This window comes from Lytechinus variegatus, chromosome 9 (assembly GCF_018143015.1).
Source record: "Lytechinus variegatus isolate NC3 chromosome 9, Lvar_3.0, whole genome shotgun sequence".
NCBI lineage: Eukaryota > Metazoa > Echinodermata > Echinoidea > Temnopleuroida > Toxopneustidae > Lytechinus > Lytechinus variegatus.
The window spans coordinates 13,479,263-13,498,732 of NC_054748.1; the positions used below are offsets into that span (position 1 = coordinate 13,479,263).

Genomic DNA, 19,470 nt, shown 5'->3' on the forward strand with positions numbered 1-19,470 from the left:
GTCTCTCTCCTCTGCCCGGTTAAAGGGATGGTCCAGGCTGAAGATATTCATATGTCAATAAAAAGAGTAAAATTCACAAAGCAAAATGTTGAAAATTTCATCAAAATCTGATAACAAATAGCATAGTCATTGAATTTTACTGATTTGCATTATTCCTGTAAAACAATTCTAGGCATGTCTTCATGAAAATTCAGTTAGTGAACTGATGTATTTAGTTTGTATTTAATTAAATAGAATTAGGTTTATTCAGGAATTTTCTACCAACAACTAAGACAATTGGATTGACAACTGATTAAGTGCATTAGTTATTTGTTGCTGCAACTTATTTTATTATAATGGAGACACATAATTTACGCATGTATGAAAACATTTAATAATTATGATTTCATATAATAACATAACAAAAAAGAAAGTGGGGATGTGACATCATCAGCCGACCTAATGAATATTCATTACAAGTGCATATTAAGTTCTGTTCTCACATAAAATTGCTTAACTTTAAATTTCAATAACTTCGTTATCTGTTATCCGATTTTGATGAACTTTTCAGCATTTTGCTCTGTGAATTTTACTCTATTTATTTAGATACAAATATCTTCAGCCTGGAGTATCCCTTTAATAGTGGGAGACAGGCATCATCGGCGGCGGAAGCCAAAAAATTGAGGGGGGGTGGGGGATCCACCTGAAATTTTGTGATGGACACAGGTAAAAAGTTTGACAAGCAAAAAAAAAAGTTATCAACCAAAATGTTAGGGGACCAGAAACATTTTAGGGGGGTCCACCTGAATTTAGGGGGGGACGTAGGAAATAAAATTGACAAGCAAAAAAAGCAACAAAAAAAAGGGGTTATCAACTAAAAGTTAAAAATTTAGGAGGGGACCGTCCCCCACCTCAAATTTAGGGGAGACCTGCCCCCCCCCCTCCGCTTCTGGCGCCTGTATATGGAGACAAGTGGTGTAAAGCAAAAAGTTAAACCGTGCCTGCACCATCTAAATTTTGAGAAGTCTGCATAAGTAGACTATATCAAAGGGTCCCAATCACGGAACTAAACTACATCACGTGGTCCCAATCGATGCACGTGACCTTGTGTTCACGCTTGGATTCTGGAGCGAACAGCTTTTTATTGCGTGCGCATGCGTTCTGCGGGAAAATGGACATCCATTCACCGGCGTTCGGGGCCTTCCACCAAAACTGAACGAGGCGCCAGAGCTCTCACATCCTATGTGCGGTGCATCTGTATCAGGTTGATTTTGAACATTAATAGTTTCTCCAAGGCAGAAGAAATATTTGGTTTATCCCAAAATGCCGCCAATTAATGCAAGTGAACTTGCTTTGATGCAACTCCAAGATGACTTTGGCTATCTCACGGAAAACATGGATCACTTCTTTCTTCTGGTGATGTCCTGTATCATATTCTGTGAGTATATAAAACTTTTTGTTTTTGAGTGAGAAAGTTTCAGATACATAGGCTATTAGATAGATAGATGGGTATATATACATACATAAATATATACATATATGCATGAATCACTTTTTTTTTCTTCTGGTGATGTCCTGTATCATATTCTGTGAGTATATAAAACTTTCGTGTCCGAGTGAGATAATGTTAGATACACATAATGTATCCTTTTTTATAAACCTGTATGTTATCAAAACTTCAAATTTTGTGCGATGTACCTCTATATCAGTATATATATTGTTAGGTTGATTGATAGATAAAATGTCTATTACGAATCAGTTTGATTGCATAGTAGTTTTTGGAATATTATCGTATATATATATGTAGCGGATGGGGCGAGATCTTCTTTATTTTTTGTATATCGCCCCATCTCATGCAAGGAGATCCTTCCGAGCAAAGGTGGTATATGTGTATGTATATATATATATATATATATATACATACAAATTTATTACCTAGCAATATACACAGTTGAATTTGTTGAATTGGTGAAATGGGCCTATAAGTTTGCATAAAATACATAAACATAATAAAGGCAAAAGTATGTTTGTATATACCGTATGCAGAGTTAGCGAGCAGATATCAATACGTATAAATATTCATGATTTGGGATTTCACTGAGGCTTGTATAATTTTCTATGTACTTGCTTGTATTATATATATCATCTCATTGTATTTTACTGTCTTTTTAATAAATGAACACACAAAGATTATAATTAAAGAGTGGGAGATGGCTTTTTGAAAATGTCTGACAAGCAAAACAAAATGTTTTACTCCTAAATTAAGATGATTATGGTCGTAACAAAATAGATACCCCCCCCAAAAAAAAAAGTTTTTGCACCCGAACGAACTTTAATTTGGTCAGAAAAAATGACAAGCAAACAAAGGGGGCTCGCCCGCAAATGAAGGTGATTTAGGTTAAATATTTACATAATTAATAGCTTATTTTCCAGAGGACATGCAGGGGGTAATGTATTCGCACCCTAAAAAAATTCTGGTGCTTCAATCATTATAATTTATAGCAACTGCTTTTTCTCTTGTTTCTTTTTATAATTCGTTAATTTAATTATACTTTATAGCAACTACTTCTTTTCTTGTTTTTTTTTAATTCATTAATCTTGATGATCTTGATACGCGTGATGGGTGCGTCGTGGTCTAGTGGTTCTGACTATCGCCTTCCAAACAGAGGGTCGTGGGTTCGAATCCTAGTCATCGTGTGTTTCCCTTTAGCAAAACAATAATCCACACTGTGCTGCACTCAACCCAGGTGAGGTGAATGGGTACCCGGCAGGATTAATTCCTTGAATGCACGAGCGCTGAAAGGCAGCTTGCGCTAAAGCCGGGGTAATAATAATAACAATGCGTGTGTGTGTGTGTGTGTGTGTATTTGAGTTTTGTCAGACGTGTATCAATCAGGTATGATTATTTACGTCTGGGACCGACCTTTAACGTCACCATCCTAAAGACGTGATCAGGGCTCGAACCTATGCATCAATTTGTAACTTCCCCACAACTTGGATTACAGGCGCACGCCACCGTGAACGCCCAGTTGTCTCGGAATAGATGTTTCTTGATAGATGTTTTCGGAATAGATGTTTTTTTTATAGATGGCGCTATACAAATGCCTAGTAATGCTGTTATTAATGTTATTATTATTATCATTATTATTATCATCATCATTATTGTTGTACAGATGGCTGATTCGATATGCCAATAGCCCAATAAAATAGTATTCTCCTTTCACAATCAAATCACAGTGAATCTCCATGCCTACATGTAGATACTAATACATTTATTCAGTCTTTTAGAATATATCTTATGTTGTATTATAATTTTCTTTTTATTTCTGAACAGAAGAAACAGGGAAACATATTTGATGTATAGGCTTAACAAATTCACCTCTCATTCAAGATCACACCAACACCCTAAAAAATGAAGACCTATACGAAGAGCTAATTTAGCTCTAAAAGGGCGTGTATAGCATGTATAGTGACTGCACTTCGAAGTGCTGATTTGTCTATTTCAAATTTGAACGAGAAAAATCAGCACTCAGAAGTGCAGTCACTATATACGCGTTCCTTAAGAGCCAAATTAGCTCTTTCATTTTTAGAGTGAAGTTGAAACTTGGTACTTTCGTTCTGTCATTTAGAATGAAATTCATGATGCATTACAACGGTTTTTATTTTCTGAAAAATGAAGAAAAGCAGAAATTAAATCGATATGCCCCACAAAATAATCATCTCGTTTCACGAGCAACAGAATCGAATCTGCATGAATATTCCAACTATTACTCAGTGTCGCTCAGAATAACCATTAGAGTTAGTAGCTCCATGAAATAACACTGTATTACGGCGTTTTTTTATTACCATGCATTGTAAAAAGAAACGCTTAAAAAAGGGAAATAAATTCAATATGCCGCATACAATAATAATCATATTTCAGTATCAGTCCACAATGAAACTGCATGACTCGATATTGCCATATGACTACGGCTCAGTGCCGATCGGAATAAATCGATTTCATATTTCATACTCTTATTATAACATTTTTTGGTGCTGCGGACAGGTGTTATCTCTTATTTATCGTAACTCTACCGTAAATCCATTCAAAAATCACAATAGTACCAACCCCTCGCCTAGGGGATGAGTAGTCTGTCGTGCAGATCCTTCACTCGAGTCAAAATAGAAAACGTTCAACAAGAATAACACTGAAAATTTAACCAACATCGGATTTCAAATAAGAAAGTTATGACATTTCAAAGTTTCCCTTAATTTAATAAAACAGTTATCAGGGTTACATGCATCTTCTGTTCCGTATGCAAATGAGGGGAATGATTCTATAACTCACTATTTAACATTAACAGACCGATAACATCTATTACATTATTTTTGAATGGCATACCATTGGTTGATTTAAAGTCAGTTTCGTGGAGGTGACTGTTCCCATCATGCCCATGGTTCATGGAATAGTCGAACTATACAGTGCGTATGAAAAAAAAAATAGTTTACACTTTGAAAAAGCCATGGGAATTAAAAATATACTACGTGTTTTTTTTTCGCATACATTCTTGGGTTTAGGTTTCATCTATCAAATGAAAGTAAAAGTTATGACATAATTTTACACTTGAGTGAGCACTGTCCATTTTTTTAAGCTCGCAGATATCTGTTAGCACAGAAATGCTCGTTTTCACGCTGTGTCAAGGGGAATCAACTTACCCTGCGAAACATTTCTCATACGTTTCCCTTGCACTTTTAGTCAGTTGAAATAAAACGGATACATTCAAACATTTTGTAACAATTTTGCCACCCAAATTGAAATTTCAACACTTATAGTAAGCACAACATTTACCCTTTTTGTGCCAGCTTCATTTGAGGACAAAACTGAATCTGAACAATAGTTTATATTAGACATCTCCAGCATATTTTTCACTAAGTTGTTATCATTTAAAGTGGGGTTACATATCGTTTTTCATTTAATACTTGTTTCTCCACACCTTTCCCAAGCTTGACAATGATTAACAAAATAAAAATCAAGCCTAAGCCATTTCATGTAAATTACAGCTTAGTGTAAAGCAAATATCATCACGATGGCCTCGGTGTGTGGTGGGGAGCAATGCACTCTTCGAACAGTTTTGGGCAAGGAAACAAGTTTAAAAATGTAAAAGATATTTTCAAATCATTATTACTAGCTAAATCCACAAGTCCTTCATGATTAAGGTCTACTTTTATTCGCATAACTTTTTCAAAGTTCTGCGCAAATCATATTTCACAAACATTTCAAAAGTGAGTGTTTATGGTGCTCACTCAAGCGGATTTTTTCGACATTTATATCGTCATTTGCTTAACTGGATCTGTACCAATGTTAAAATGTGGAAAAAATCTTCAGGATATAACAAATGTATGATTTTACAGGATTTTTTTTCTAAGTTTAAACTTTTTTTGATACGCACTGTATACTGAATGCCCCAGTTGTTGAGTAACCGCGCTTTGTTATAAAACGATGATCAAAGCCACCGTTGAATAACGATATCCAGTTTTATTTACTCTTTGCACTATCACACCCGATAAGCATGATCATTGCGTGGTATCATATTTTATAAAAAAAAATTAAGTGTGTCATTGTTAATTTTGTGATTTTACACATTTTGAATTTGTTGAAGATGGGCGGGAACTTATAGAGAGATGGCAGAGAAAAGACAATATTCCGAATACTGTAACGACCATAGAGGTGTCACATCTCGGAGCGAAATATTAGATTTATGACAACATGTAAGACAGTTTTAAAACATACCACGTACACTGTAAAAAATGAAGTGCTAATTTAGTACTTACAGTGCTTGCATAGTGACTGCACTACGAGTGCTGATTTTCTAGTTCAAATATAAACTAGAGAATCAGCACTCGTAGTGCAGTCACTATACAAGCACTGTAAGTGCTAAATTAGCACTTCATTTTTACAGTGTATATTGCGATTATCGTGTTCAAGCAACTGCCCCTATGAAATTTGTATCCAAGAAAATAACGTTATGAAATATTGTTCTGACATTAAAATTTGAATTGCAATTGTAATTTGATAGGGCAAGAAGAACTTCACTTTTTATCAAGCAAGAAAAAAAGGGTGTCATATAACTCGGTACTTTCTCTTTATTACTCGTCGTTATTCTTCTTCATGTTCTTGGCTCGTTTTTGAAGCACCGCGCACGAGAGAGAATGGGACCGCAAGGACCATTAAACATAATTATGACTAGAGAATTCACAAACGATATCGATCAAAAGGCGTTGTAAATTGGTTTTCCATAGTGGTGCATGCAAGCAAGCCATGTGATTATAATGCCTTCATAATTCCTGATTTGAACTCTTGAACTTTCCTTGACGCTCAAAGACTGAAATAATAATACAAATCATGAAATGCAGATAGAAGCGAAAAAGAAGTGAAAAGATGTAAACGTGTACGGATTCAGATGGAGAGTGTCTGGCTTGCAGCCCCCCCCCCCCGTGGGGAAATTTTGGACAAGATAATAAAGACAAAGTTCTGTGCCCCAGTGTTTGAAAATGGATGGGACTGAGGCTTGTCTTTTCTTTGTCAGGTAATTTTGACAGCAATATGCTATCCAAAATGGTCATGATGTTTCCTTTCCACTTGTTTGCCCGTCAGAGTATTTAATTAGGTAAAGTATGCCCCTCTTGCCCTAGCTCTATCTTGGATCTGCTTCTGGATCATAGTCCCATAATTCGTGTCATTTGATAAACATACATGTATACACAGTAAAGAAAATGTTTTCAGTTGACGCTTCATTTCTGTTCTGATCAGGGGCGGATCCAGGATTTTCCAATAGGGGGGGGGGGGGCAAATTTTTCGGAGCATATGTCGTCCCCGAAAAAATTTGACAAGAAGAAAAAAAGTTCAAAAGAGGGGGCACACCTCAGTTTTCATCGCATTTTTACATTACAAATTTTTAATTTTGCTTCTCAAGGGGGGGGGGCATGCCCCCCCTGGACCCGCACCTGGTTCTGATCACAGTTTAGACAAAGTCAGTCACTGTTCTATAATATTTCCCTCACCTGTTTTGTCGCAGAGTTCATCATGATCACCATCGATCGCCGTCGTCTTCATTGCCTTCAACTTATTAACAACCCCTCCCCCATTTTTTGTTTCTTTATTTAGTGATGCAGTTAGGATTTGCATTTCTGGAAGCTGGATCGGTCCGTGCTAAGAATACAACTAACATCTTACTCAAGAATATGCTTGATGTTTGTAAGTACCCCCAAATACCAAATTACACTAAGAATAAAGAAAAAAAAATACAGTGTTAAATCATCACTTTATGTAAAGACCACACCCTAATTTTGTTAACATAAAGATACACCATGCGGTTGAAGCTGCAAAGTGGTGTAGTGGTATTCTCGTCTTTAAATCAGAGGTACGTGGGTTCGAATCCCAGCCATATAGCGTGTTTTACCTTCAGCAAGAAATTTACCCGCATTGTGTTGCACTCAACCCAGGTGAGGTGAATGGGTACCCGGTCGGATTTTATTCCATGAATGCATTAGCGCCTTTATGGCGGTTCAGCTACAGCCGGGGAAACATATAGTGCGCCATTGAATATGCAACTAGAAAATCGGCCCCTCATAAATCATATAATAATTGTCATGAACTTAACACCAAATAGTGTTGTGGTAAAACCTAGAATGTGTTTCATTAACTCATTATTACATCAAACATATGCATTATTCTGAATAGAATAATTTATTTATTCATTTCTTTCGATATAAAAAAACATTGCTTGTGCATAGTAACCTTACGGCTGAATTGCGTACAATTTACAACTAATCATCTTTAATACAATATTACAAAACAACATACGATAACATTGAAAAACATCGAATTAAATAATGACATCCTAATCTAGATAACTTATTCAATGAATAAATGAATATTTTACAACGCGATCTGATCAAATTTAGTGGGAGTGTTTATGAATCATGCAAATCCAATTAATCAGCTCTGCAACAATCATATACCATAATTATGATCAAAGCTGAGGCAACCAAATGGCCTGCATGAATTAAGGTATTGTTCGGTGTTATGTATATGAATTAGGAAACAATGATTTAGGATACATACTGAATGATAGTGGAAAATGAAATAAAGTTGTAACTTCTTTTTGTTATAAATTTTTGTTTTTCCTTCGATAGGGCATACATTTGCATCCACATTTTAACAATGATGACATGATACAATGCAAATCATACACACAGAGTATGATTTTGAACAAGCTTTATGAGACACCCTCCATGTTTTCCGAAATTAATATCATTTTTTTTCAATCCACAGGTATCGGAGCGGTAGCCTACTGGGGCGTTGGCTATGCCTTTGCTTTCGGGGAAGAGGCAAACCCTTTCATCGGCTATAGGAATTTCTTTTTTGAAAACTTGGGATCGGCCAACTACTCGCACTTCTTCTTCCATTTTGTCTTTGCCGCCACGGCGGCCACCATCGTATCCGGGGCAATGGCGGAACGAACCGAGTTCGTAGCATACTTTCTGTATTCGTCGGTGATAACAGGTATACTGAAGTGTATCAAGTGAAACGTTAAGTGAAAGAGCGAAGCGATCGAGTTTGCCAAAATGGCATTAAAAATGATCTTATTCATTTCTCCTTTTATTTTGAGGTGGGGGGGGGGGCATTTTAGATTGTAGGATGTGATGCCATCTTTGCATGGAGTCTTGTAAAAATAAAGCACAAACCCCCTTGGGTTAGAGTACCATAGAAGGGGCAGAACACTGCCCCCCCAACTGGCCCGCGCGTCCGGCCTTGAGGTCAACGGGGAACTTGTCTGACAAATCGAATTTAGTGATTTTCGTAAGGCCTTTAAAGAAGGTGATATTTGAATTTGTCCTGTCATCTTTTATACTCTTGGTTGCTTTTTTTTTACAGACGTGTATCAATCATGATCATCGTCAGTGAGCAAAAAAAATGACTTTAACTGTTTGTGAGAAAAGGAATATCGTTTCAATTTTTCACTTTAATTAGTATTCGACTCGAAGCTAAGGTAATCGGAAATATTTGAAAGAATAGGGCGTTAAATTTCGTAGTGATGCCCCAAAATACTTTTTGAAAATATTTACTGTCTCTTTTAAATAGACTTTATAGGCATGACACTGTGTGGACACTGGTGCACTCTTTCTAATTGAATATACGTGCAGTATTCAACTATCCAGTTTTGCTTAATTGATTTTGAAAAGAAAAAAAACCCAAAACAACAACAATTGATTTCAACTAAATGTAAGAAATTAGATGGAATTTCATATATCAGAATGCTATCTGAATAAAAGCCAGAGGTGTATTGACATTAAATCTCCCTTTTTTTTCATTTTCTTGTAGGATTCATTTACCCAGTAGTAACTCACTGGGCGTGGTCATCAGACGGTTGGCTTGGCAACAGCGGCATAGAGATCGCCAATGGAACATATCTAGTTTTCAGGGTAACCAATTTGAATCCTCAATATCACAGTCACATAAAACCAACGAAACCGATTTTAAACCGACCGACCAGTGGCGTAATGAGCCAAAATTTTTGAGGGGGCGAGATATTGCGTATCGGGAAATATTCTATTAATTAAAAAAAAAGTTGTGAGAAGCGAAGCGAGCGAGCAAAAATTTCGACATTTATATATAGAAAGCAAATTTTGTGATAGAGTTTGACATGATATTAAAAAAATAACATCATATATATTTCACCCCTCTCTCTCTTTTTTCTTTTCTTGGACGTAAAAATGGGGGGGGGGGGGGAAGCACCCCGAGCCTGTATAAGTTCATTGTAATTATTTCGACCACATTACTTTGTTCTGTTGAAAATGAAATAAAATGAATTGAATCGAAAAAAGCCCTCCCCCTCGTATGCCACTGCTTCTCGAAATATCATTTGTATTGATCTATTTGGAGTCAGTTTCGTTGGCGTGACAATGGTTTATCAAATGGGACTTCCACCCTAATGTCAATTCGAATTAATAAAAGAAGAACAATAAGATCGAGATTTACTTTAATAAAATTTCAACAATAATCCCTTTATGAACATTAGGCAACAGTTTCATTTCTCGCAATACAAAGTATAAAGTAATTAATAAACCAACTAATGTTTGAATTAATCTATCAATTCCGAAGTGTTGTTTATATTTATCATCAACAGCAGATTTTTTTTTGCAACCATAGATAAAATCGAAAATGATAATATTCTGGTTTTGTATATTTCATTCATTTGATGTCTATATGCTCTTCCAAGATGACTTTATAGCGAGGTGGCCAATTGGTCTTAGGCGCCCGACTTCATGCACCATGAATGTCTTGTGTTTGAATACCGGCACGGCCCTCGACCAAGCCACTTTAATCTACACTGCTATATCTTGCATCAAGTAAATGAAAATGCATCATGCATTATTGATTGCAATGTTTTCTATTATTTCTGAATTCAGGATTTCGCAGGAAGTGGAGTGGTTCATTGTGTCGGAGGAACAGCTGCTCTGGTTGGAGCCGCCATCTTGGGACCTCGGATAGGGCGATACGATTCCAATGGGAAACCCATGGTCATTGCTGGACATACCGTACCGGTAGGTTGGCGAAATTATATCCGAACATTCTTATGAAAGATTAAAAGTGCCACCCAAATGTTCAGACAATCATCTTGTCATGTCTTAATCTCTTAGAAAAATATGAGATTACGAGATCTTGGATCTCGTCACGGTCTACATGTACATCCAGTGGAAGAGATGATCAGATAATAAGATCTTTTGATCCTTTATCGCATCATCGCTCCCACATGATTCAGACATTACGAGATCCAAGATCTTGTCATCTGATCATCTCTTCCACGGGATCTAGACATGGCGAGATCCAAGATCTTGTCATCTGATCATCTCTCTCACGGGATGTAGACATGGCGAGATCCAAGATCTTGTCATCTATCCCACGGGATGTAGACATGGCGAGATCCAAGATCTTGTCATCTATCCCACGGGATGTAGACATGGCGAGATCCAAGATCTTGTCATGTCATCATCTCTCCTACGGGATGTAGACATGACGATAAGATCACGTCAGCTGATCATCCCTTTTCTTGGATAGAAACATGACGATATCCAAGATCTCGTCATCTCATATTCCCTAAAGAGACGTAGATATGACGAGATGATTAACAACATGAACAAGTCAGTAAGCCCTATATATCTTTATAATAGTACTGCTTTCAAGTACATATAAAATCTAGAATATACGCTTCTGATTAATTATAGCTGAAACAAGCCAACGTTTGTGCTCCTTTCTTGATTATTTTCATCCTGCTCTTCATCTCAAACTAGATGGTGTCCCTTGGCGGTTTTATCTTGTTCTTTGGCTTCTTTGCGTTCAATGGCGGTTCTCAGGCCAGCATCTCCGCCGAAGGAGACGGGGAAGCGGTCGCCCTTGCCATCGTCAATACCATCATCTCTGGCGCTTTTGCCGCCCTCACTTCCATGATTTGCCGCCGCGTTGGGTTCAGTGGCAGTTACTGGTCGCTGCTGACGACGATCAACGGAGGTCTGACGGGAATGGTAAGTAATACCTCAGACAAACGAAAAACAGACTCCAGGCCGACCAATGCTATTTACGCTACTTCCAGTGGCATGCCATCGGTCGGTTTGGAGTCGGTCTAGTTTTTTTTCTAATTCTGTAAATTACAAAATACATGTTTGTTTTACAATTTACTTTTATTTTTTAAGATATAGATTCGATCAAAAGTAATGTTGCTCTCATATTAAAGGACAAGTTCACCCCAACAAAAACTTGAGTTGAATAAAAAGAGAAAAATTTAACCAGCATAACACTGAAAATTTCATGAAAATCGGAGGTAAAATAAGAAAGTTATGGCATTTTCAAGTTTCGCTTCATTTCACAAAATAGTTATATGCGCATCTCGGTCGGTATGCAAATGAGGAACTGATGACATCACTGACAAATTCTTTTGTATTTTATTACATGAAATATGAAATATTTTAATTTTCTCGTCATTGTTATGTGAAATGAAGATTTTTCCTCCCTGAACACGTGGAATTCCATTATTTTAACATTTTGTGCTTCGGGCAAGGAGATCCTAATCGTCAAATTCGTAAAAATTGAAATATTGTATAATTCAAACAATAAAAAACAAAAGAAATAGTGAGTGAGTGACATCATCGACTCTCTCATTTGGATGTTATTGGCTCGTTCATATAACTATTTTGTTAAAAATAAGCGAAACTTTGAAATGTCATAACTTTCTTATTTTACATCCGATTTTGATTAAATTTTCAGCATTGTGCTTGTCTGGTCTTTCTCTATTGATTCAAATGAACATTTTTCTAAGGCGGACTTGACCTTTAAAGGAATCTTAGGTAATTTTAGTAAATTGTTTTTAGAGAGTAAAAATTAATTGAGCTTCCGAAGTCACTAACCAAACAGAAGTAAATTCCATGCAAACAAACTTCCTCAATAATAAATGCACTTTTGATAATCCCTTAACGTACTTTAAATGATAAAATCATCTTTATTCAAATACCAATTTCGGTGCATCTCATACTCCCAGGTGGCTATATGTGCTGGATGTAATGTTGTTTATGCGTGGGGAGCAGCGGCAATCGGATCAGTCGCTGGTATCACCTATATTCTCTGGAGTTCTGCAGCTATTCGACTGAGGATAGATGATCCACTCGACGCTGTAGCAGGTAGCAAAGACATTTCATTTTATGTTTTCTCTTGAAGATTTTCCTTCGTTTTGTCATTCCTACCTCCCATGCTACTTTTTTTCTTGTTCTTGTTTCTTCTTCTTCTTGTCTGTCCTCTTCTTGTTCCAGGGGCCGCGGAAGCGGGGAGCTGGGGGGGGGTGCGATGGGTTTCAGCCCCCCCTTTTTCCAAAACCGTGTACAAAAACGTAAAAATAACCATATATGATTGTGATTTTTTGCATGGTCAGCCCCCCACTTTGAAAACTGTTTCGCGGCCCCTTTGTTCTTCTTGTTCTTCTTCTCATCCTTCTTTGTATTATTTTCCCCTATTTCTATCTGACATATTTTTTTAAAATTTATCTATGAACGTTTCCTTTATTACAACGAGAGGCTGTACACGCATAATAATCGCAACCGGATCTTAAACTTTCACTGACCTTCAAAAATTGATCGGGGATATTCAAACCTTGGCACCAAACTTACTTGGCCTTAATAACACTGACCATCGACATTCGAACTTTGATCTTCAAAGTTTGAACAAAGATGCAAACTTTATATTTTAAAATCGAAATAATATCTAGCCTGAACCTTGAAAGTTTGTCATTGACCCCCAAGATTGACCTTTGAATTTTAACCTTGACCTTTGTATTTACAGTTCATCTTGGGGGAGGTCTCTGGGGAGTTTTAGCCACGCCTATTTTTATGATAGATGGAATCCTTTTTGACATCTCAAATAGAATACCGTGGTTGGTAAGTGAAATATTTCATTTTGTTTTCCTTATTACAACATTTTTCCTTATTACAATTTTCCCTATGACATCTTCCTCCTTATTAGGAATGTCCTCCTTATTACATCATTTCTCTTGATAGCACCTTTCTCCTAATTACAACTTGTCTCATTACAGATTTTCTCCATATGACAACTTTCTCCTTATCAGAGCTTTTATCTTTATTTTTTTCTTATTACATCTATTCTACTTACTACGAAATTTCTCCTTATTATATCCTTTTCCTTATCTGATTTAACAGCTTTTCTTCGTATGGCAACTTTCTCTTTATTAGAGCTTTTCTTCTAGTTACATGTTTTCTTATTACTTCTTTCTTCGCTATTATGAATTTTATCCTTGTTACAACCACTCCCCCTTATTACAAGTATTCTCTTTATTACATCTTTCTCCTTATTTTAACTTATCGCTCAACAGCTTTTCTCCGTATGGCAACTTTCTCCTTAGAACTTTTTCTCTTGTCACAATTTTTTCTCAATCTTCTTTTAACGAATTTTCTCTTTCGTACATCCTTTTTGCATCTTTTATCCTTATGACATCTTTCTCCTTATTTATCCCATTACAGCTTTTCACGTATATCAACTTTGCCCTTATTAAAAATGTTTCCCATACATCATTTTCTTCTTATTACAACTTCTCTCTCAAAAACTGTTCTATTTGTGACGGTTTACTCCTATAGTCTTAAAACAAATCAGTCAAATTGACCAGACAATTAGTCAGCTGGGTGCAAGTGTGCAACAGATATGCTTTTCACATTTCTGACATCTCCATTATTACGAGTCTTACAACTTATCTCATTACATTTTTTTTCCGTATGGCAACTTTCTCCTTATCACAACTTTTCACCTTGTTACAATCTTCTTTATTACATCTTTTCTCCTTATTGCAACTTTTCCCTTGTAACAAATTTCCCCCTTATTACAGCTTTTCTCTCAACGACTTTTTCTCCTTATTACGAAATTTCCTTATTACATATGCGAATATGTTGACATTTTAATCATTGCAACTTTTCCCTTATAACAAATTTCTCCCTTATTACAGCTTTTCTCTCAACGACTTTTCCCCTTATTACGAATTTTCCTTATTACATATGCGAATATATTGACATTTTAACCATTGCAGTATGTTCGATTAAACGATTAAACGAAAGTATATACTATTCTTTTGTAGCATTTCGCATGGAATCTCCTTGGTGTTATTGTCATATTTACATGGACGGCTCTTCTCTCCTTCATCATGTTCGGTGCGTTGAGATGTCTAAGGATCCTTCGCGTTGATCCAGAGATGGAGAAGAAAGGTGCGTTCAGACAATCAATATCCATGACTATTTCATCTACTTTACTTTACGTTACTCTACTTTATGTTACTTTACACTCTTGAAACAAATCAGTCAAATTGACAATACCAGTAGTCAGTTGGGTACAAGTGATCTGGCAATCACTGATAGTCACATTTGTGACATATATTCTAGTCAGAAAAAACTCTGGTAAAATATGACTAGAATTACAGTTGCACCCAGCTGACCCTATTAGCCATTTTGGACTTATTTATTTTTAGAGTGTACTTTATGTTACTTGATGTTTCAATAATTACCTTTATATACCTTTCTCTACTTAACTTACATAAATAATAAATACATAAAATACATAAATTTACATATACTTTACATTACTTTATATCTTAAAATGTTAATCACTTTACATTTCTTTACATTATTTTGTTTAGATTACTTTACATTTCCATACTTTACTCTATGTTACTTCACTTTACTTACTCTACATCACTTTACGTTAAATTAACTTATTATTTTACATTATATTAAATCCCTCTACATTTCTGTAGAAATGTAGAAATTATTCTACATTATATTAAATCACTCTACATTTCTGTACTGAATATTACCTTACTGCTTTACTTTACTACTGAACTTTACACTGCTTTTACTTTGCATTCATTTTATTTACTCTGGAATACTTTTCTTAATTCCAACGATGCCTGGATGACTATAACTACTATGCCTGTTAATTAATCAAATGGAATAAATGGAAAAGTCCTTACTACCACTTTCAAGTGCATTTTGAAGGTGGCTTTTTTTGTTCATTCGTTACTAACACATTTCAGTAAAAATACATGCAAAGTAAGATAGTAATGCAAAGACTGAGGAGAATCTGAGGAGATAGCAAAGGAATTCTAAAGAGTTTTATATAGAGCTGCCACGTTCTAAAACATATCAGTAAACATGACGAGTGAAAAAAGTCAGCTGGGTTAAACTTATATTCTAGTCATACAGTATTTGACTATTTTCTAGTCGTATTTTACTAGAACAGACTTATTTCTGACTAGAATATATGATAGAAATGTGGTTGTCATATCGATCAGTTGCACCCAGCTGACTACTGGTCTATTCATTTGACTGACTCGTTTTAAGAGTGCATTTGGCTTCAAAAAATTAAAAACATTGCAGAACAAGCACTATTTGTGATGTCTTTACTACAGTTTTCATCTCAGGTGAAGTTTTATTAAGTTATCATATTTTTTTTTTGTTTTCTAGGTTTGGATATTCCCAAGCATGGTGAGCCAGCCTATCCCCTGTCGAGCTACGGCAGCGGCTGGGAAGATGATCTAGTCATTAACGCTATTCATGCACCTCCACCAAGTAAGTATTCTCACAATGAAGATGATGATAATGATGATAATAATATAAATAATAATGATAATAATGATGACGACAAAACAGCAATAGTAAGGATAATAATAATAATGATAATAATGATAATTATTAGAAAGAGAAGTGAACAATGAGAAGAGGACCCATTTGATAGAATATAGAACAATAACCCTAGATTTCTGGAAGAAGTCCGGTTGCTGTTTATAATATACCAACAGAACATCAAGTTGTGGACAAGGGAAATAATGATAATAATACTTATAATATTAGCTGGATTTTCAAAGCGCTTTTTGCCAGAAGATACAAAGCGTTATTTTGTCTCCGCAATAGCCTTGCTGCCCCCAGGCGCTCTGGCCACCGAGGAATTTCTTCCCTCCGGGTCCCCATTCACCTCACCTGGGTTGAGTGCAGCACAGAGTGGGTAAATTTCTTGCTGAAGGAAAACATGCCATGGTTAGGAATCGAACCCACGTCCTTCAGATTGAAAGACGAGAGTCATAACCGCATAGAGGCAATTTGCAATATGCGGTATATGAAATGATCATTGTCATTATTATTATTCATTATAACCACTTATATACCATAAGGTAAAAGGTTTGTGGAGGCTAAATATGGCACAAGGGAAAACTTTCTTAAAAGTCGCGGTGAGCGAAGCCGGATTTTTTACCTGGTGAAAATTTCAGTTTTTAAAATAGATTTTGACATTTTAGGCCTTCTCAGAAAATTAAATCACATTTCACCCCCTTTCCATTTCTTTGTTTTCCTCCCCCCTTTTTTTTTGGGGGGGGGGGAAGGGTATTTAGCCAAAAAGGATACTTGAAAACTATATCAGTAAGGTTAATAAAGGAAAAATAACTCTTATTAAGGCGTTGTAGTAGTAAAGATTGAAACTCTGAAGCTCAACTGCGACTCTACTTTAATCCATATGATATGTATGTTATAAAGAAACAGAACGATTGATATACCTTATATGATTGATTGGTACTTTATATTATCATTGATATAATCCTTACATATCTTTAATATTCCAGGCTACAACGCGAATGGAGGTAGTCATGACAACAAGGCATATAAACAGGATGAGCCACAGAACGATGTCCAGTATGAAAACAACAAAAGTGAAGATACTCCGTTGTAGGTTCATAATTTACATCTCTTTGATAGGCCTAATGATAATTTCAGAAAATGATATATGATGATGATATCCGTATTAGTATAGTAAAGTGCAAAGACTTGAAATAAATCCAGGTAAAATGTAATTAGGAACCAAGCAAATTGATCTAATCGTAAAGATTCATTTTAAATCTTAAAGGATTTGAATTCAAATTCCTCGAGATTGAACAGTGAATCTTCAAGAGTAAAAATAAATCCAGAATATGATTGGTCTCTAACTACAGTTCTCCTGGATTTACTTAGAGTGTCGTTGTAGTAGAAGTAGTAGTTAGTAGTAGTAGTAGTAGTAGTAGTAGTAGTAGTAGTAGTAGTAGTAGTAGTAGTAGTAGTAGAAGTAGTAGTAGTAGTAGTAGTAGTAGTAGTAGTAGTAGTAGTAGTAGTAGTAGTAGTAGTAGTAGTAGTAGTAGTAGAAGTAGTAGTAGTAGTAGTAGTAGTAGTAGTAGTAGTAGTAGTAGTAGTAGTAGTAGTAGTAGTAGTAGGGGATGAGTATAGTAGTAGAAGTAATATATTAGTGAGAGTAGAGGTAGTATATACAACACGAAATATTACCATTTTTCATGATGTCCAAATATTGACCAGTCATGATTGCCCCCCCCCCGTGATCTTGAGACTTTATTTCAGGCGTTTCGTATGAAGATCAGTGGGTGGTAAAAATTTTGGTAAAAGTTGCAATCATTATTTGGTTTACATACCATTTATTCCTTAAGCAGTGCGATAGTAATAGCTATTGCCCTGAGAAATTGATGCCATTCCGTGATGTGATGGCAACTCATCAAAGATCGCATCTATATATCTATATATCTATATATATACTACACAAAACTTTGTTTAGGCATTAGTACAAATTAATCACACCTGGCATGTTTTAAAGGTGATGTAAGAAATTCTTACTCATCATATTTAAGCCTATTATTCTACAACGGCTCAAAGGTACAGTATCGTAAGCACTCTTTTAAAAAGGGTATTTTTGCCAATATATAGTTAGACATTGGTTATTATGAATGTTATATTTGAACTTGGATGATGTAATTGGAAGAGACATTTTTGCTGACTAAATTATTCAGATTCAGATACATAATCATACGTAAACAGTTTAATATTATACGTAAACAGTTTAATATTATACTTAAATATTTTAATTTTAATCATACTTTCACTGTACAAAATGAAGTGCTAATTTAGCACTTACAGTGCTTGTATAGTGACTGCACCTCGAGTCCTGATTTTCTAGTTCAAATTTAAACTAGAAGATCAGCACTCGTAGTGCAGTTACTATTACAAGCACTGTAAGTGCTAAATTAACTCTTCTATATTTACAGTGTAAACAGTTTAATATTAAGTACCAACATATTAGTGGATATTATGTTATTTAAACACTGATGCTTTCAGATTATCTGCTATCGTATTTTAAGAAAAATTGTGCATTATATTTTTGACAAAAACTGGTTGGCTGCACGCGTGTATATAAGCCTTTTAAAAATGCTTTTATACATTGTGATGAAATGTTTTTGATATAGCCTGCTCTTGTCTTTCACATTTTAGAATCGTATTTTTGTACTTTATAACCATCTGGTGTGTGTAGAAGCTTGGAGTAGTAATAGTCTTTTAGGTTGTTTGTTTACTCTTATTTCTGTATTACTTTTTAAGACGTTATGTTCAACCATAATATTCATTTTTTATGATAAATGTAAAGATTCTGGCTCTTGTATAAAAAATATGATCTTTGAAAATCGCCGTAAGCATTATTTTTTTTTAACATTTTGACGGAGAGCACAGGGTTCAAATATTCCTAATTCAAATAATGAAGTAAGTTGAATAATTGGAATACATTAACCATTTCAACTGAATCTAGTTTATCAATATCCATATTTTGGGATGATCGCACAATTCTAAAGGCAGTGACTTTGCGATAAAAAAAATATCTAACGATGAACATTTCATACCGCTTTGCTTTTCATTTTAAAGCTATAACTTTATACTAGGTCATTTTATTTTTGATTGACGTGACCCTCTACAATGCAATAATTCTCTTTTATACCGACTTTAATTGGCTTCTAGATGTGTTAAAATTTTCAAAACTATCTAGGTGTGGAATATATATAGGGTATTCATTACACATATCATGTATATTATACTTTGGTATGTATATTA

General features: G+C 35.4%; 1 protein-coding gene across 2 annotated transcripts; it reads left to right on the forward strand.

Annotated features, from left to right (window-relative positions):
- The first annotated feature begins 1,129 nt into the window (after positions 1–1,129).
- On the forward strand, positions 1,130–17,646 carry LOC121421473 (putative ammonium transporter 1). 2 transcript variants are annotated; one of them, XM_041616175.1, is made up of 12 exons: positions 1,130–1,417; positions 7,124–7,213; positions 8,294–8,524; positions 9,344–9,444; positions 10,432–10,566; positions 11,314–11,544; positions 12,555–12,693; positions 13,349–13,443; positions 14,649–14,775; positions 16,030–16,134; positions 17,178–17,449; positions 17,514–17,646. In XM_041616175.1, the coding sequence occupies exons 1-11, from the start codon at positions 1,303–1,305 to the stop codon at positions 17,282–17,284; spliced, it is 1,476 nt and encodes a 491-aa protein (XP_041472109.1). In that variant the 5' UTR covers positions 1,130–1,302; the 3' UTR covers positions 17,285–17,449; positions 17,514–17,646. The 2 variants fall into 2 exon arrangements, with proteins under 2 accessions (XP_041472109.1, XP_041472110.1); XM_041616176.1 differs by lacking the exon at positions 1,130–1,417 and adding an exon at positions 1,544–1,568.
- Positions 17,647–19,470: the final 1,824 nt, after the last annotated feature.

Coding starts and splice junctions, on each gene's coding strand:
- LOC121421473 (XM_041616175.1), top strand. CDS start 1,303: ATGCCGCCAATTAATGCAAGTGAACTTGCTTTGATGCAACTCCAAGAT. Junction 7,214..8,293: donor CAAGAATATGCTTGATGTTT/GTAAGTACCCCC, acceptor TTCAATCCACAG/GTATCGGAGCGGTAGCCTAC. Junction 10,567..11,313: donor TTGCTGGACATACCGTACCG/GTAGGTTGGCGA, acceptor ATCTCAAACTAG/ATGGTGTCCCTTGGCGGTTT.